Genomic DNA, 2701 nt, shown 5'->3' on the forward strand with positions numbered 1-2701 from the left:
GAACATTCCAGAGCTGTTGGCCTGTGACTTTTTCTCACTTTTAGCACCCCAAATCCCCAAATATTCCCAAGCTCTTTCCTCGATTCCATCACCTCCATCTCCCCCCACCTCCCCGGACTGGCACAAACCCAACAACCAGAACATTCCAGAGCTGTTGGACTGTGACCATTCCGCACTTTTGGCACCCCAAATCCCCAAATATTCTCAAACTGTTTTCCTGATTTCCCTGCCTCCATCTCCCCCAACCTCCCTGGACCGGGACAAACTCAACAACCCAGAACATCCAGAGCTGTTGGACTGCAAGTGACTGTTTCCTACTTTTAGCACCCAAATTCCCACATATTCCCAAATTGTTTCCCTGATTCCACAGCCTCCATCTCCCCTAACCTTCCTGGACTGGCACAAACCCAACAATCCAGAACTTTCCAGAGCTGCTGGACTGTGACCATTCCCCACTTTTAACACCCCAAATATTCTCAAACTGATTTCCTTGCCTCCATCTCCCCCCACCTCCCTGGACTGGGACAAACCCAACAACCCAGAACATTCCAGAGCTGTTGGACTGTGACCATTCCCCACTTTTAGCAGCCCAAATCTCCAAATATTCCCAAGCTGTTTTCCTGATTCCACTGCCTCCACCTCCCCCAACCTTCCTGGACTGGGACAAAGCCAACAATGAGGAACATTTCAGAACTGTAATCTGATGGTTTTATACAGATTCAGGAAAATTTAACATCTTAACTAACATTCCCCACTTTTAGCACCCCAAATTCCTGAATATTCCCAAACTATTTTCCTGATTCCACAGCCTCCATCTCCCTCCACCTTCCTGAACTCGGACAACACCAACGAGGAACATTTCAGAGTTGTTGGACTGCAAGTGACTGTTCCCACTTTTAGCACCCCAAATTCCCACACATTCCCAAATTGTTTCCCTGATTCCACAGCCTCCATCCCCCCCACCTTCCCGGACCGGAATAAGGAACATCCCAGAGCTGTTGGACTGTGACCATTCCCCACTTTTATCACCCTAAATCCCCAAATATTCCCGAGCTCTTTCCCCAATTCCATCACCTCCATCTCCCCCCACCTCCCCGGACCAGCACAAACCCAACAACCCAGAACATTCCCCGCAGCACCTGTTTGAGATAATTGCTCGTGATGTGCACGGAGCCATCCTTGGGTTTCTCCAAGCTCCGGGAGGGGTGCACAGACACCTCCCAGGACTCCTCCAAACTCTTGAGGCAGCGCTCCAGAGTCCCCACGAAGCTCTCACGCAGATAATCCACGGAGCTGATCAGTTTGTTGGCCACAGCCTGGTTGAGCCGTGAGATGATCAGCTCCTGGATTTGTTTGATGCAACATTTGATGTCCTTGGAGCTGACGGGCTCGCCGTTCTCGGGGATGATGATGTCTGCACAAAGGGAAAGGGAAAAAATGTCCTTTGGATCCATTCCTGATGGGATAACCACTCCTGAGGGGCCCCAACAGCTTCTGCTCCAAACGTGGTTTGGGAAAGAAAATTCGTTCCATGGGAAGGGGAAGGATGAAGGAAAAATCAAATGGAAAATATCCAGACGACAGAATAGTGCAGTAGAAAAATCTGATTCATTTTAATTCATCCCTAAGACTGTTCGAGCTTCTCATTCACTGTGTTTTTCACCCAAGAAATCAAATAGAAAATATCCTGAACCCAAAATAGTGGAGAAAGCAAAGAAGGTTTGGGGAGAAAAATTTGCTTCATTTCAATTGATTCCTAAGCCTGTTCAAGCTTCTCATTTATGGTGTTTTATACCCAAGAAATCAAATGGAAAATATCCTGAACCCAAAATAGTGCAGAAAGCAAAGATGGTTTGGGGAGAAAAATCTGATTCATTTCAATTCATTCATAAGCCTGTTCAAACTTCTCATTTATGGTGTTTTGTACCCAAGAAATCAAATGGAAAATGTCCTGAACCCAGACAGTGCCAAGAGGAGAAGATGGTTTGGGGAGAAAAATCTGATTTTTAAGAACTCAAGCCTGCCATTTATGTGTTTTTCAGCCAAGAAATCAAATAGAAAATACCCTAAACACACAATGGTGCAGGAGGAGAAGATGGTTTGGGGAGAAAAAATGTGATTCATTTTAATTCATTCATAAGCCTGTTCAAGCCTCCTATCTGTGAGTTTTGTTACACAAGAAATTAAATGGAAAATACCCTGAACCTAGAACAGTGCAGGAAGAGATGATGATTTGGGGTAAAAATGTGATCCATTTCAATTGATTCCTAAAAGCCTGTTTAAGCTTCTCATTTATGTCTTTTTACCCAAGAAATCAAATGGAATTTGAACCCAGAATGGTGCAGGAAGGGAAGATGGTTTGGGGAGAAAAATCTGATTCATTTCAATTGATTCCTAAAAGACTGTTCAAGCTTCTCATTTATGGTGTTTGATACCCAAGAAATCAAATGGAATTTGAACCCAAAATGGTGCAGAAAGAGAAGAGAAAAATCTGATTCATTTTAATTGATTCCTAAAACCCTGTTCAAACTTCTCATTTATGGTGTTTTTTTACCCAAGAAACCAAGAATGGTGCAGAAAGCGAAGAAGGTTTGGGGAGAAAAATCTGATTCATTTCAATTGATTCCTAAGCCTGTTCAAGCTTCTCATTTATGGTGTTTTTCACCCAAGAAATCAAATGGAAAATATCCTGAACCCAGAA

General features: G+C 44.0%; 1 protein-coding gene across 1 annotated transcript in view; it reads right to left on the minus strand.

Annotated features, from left to right (window-relative positions):
* Positions 1–1469, minus strand: part of LOC130587717 (dual serine/threonine and tyrosine protein kinase-like) — a gene marked incomplete at its 3' end in the record, with an annotated part of 7987 nt that extends 6518 nt beyond the window's left edge. The window contains exon 1 of the mRNA XM_057388692.1: positions 1140–1469. Coding sequence (XP_057244675.1) covers positions 1140–1454 — 315 coding nt within the window. The remainder of the gene's footprint in view (positions 1–1139) is intronic.
* Between the last annotated feature and the right edge of the window lie 1232 nt (positions 1470–2701).

The sequence above is a fragment of the Malurus melanocephalus genome, unplaced genomic scaffold, assembly GCF_030028575.1.
Source record: "Malurus melanocephalus ecotype Western Australia unplaced genomic scaffold, MMel_1.1 scaffold_2325, whole genome shotgun sequence".
NCBI classification, from domain to species: Eukaryota; Metazoa; Chordata; class Aves; order Passeriformes; family Maluridae; genus Malurus; species Malurus melanocephalus.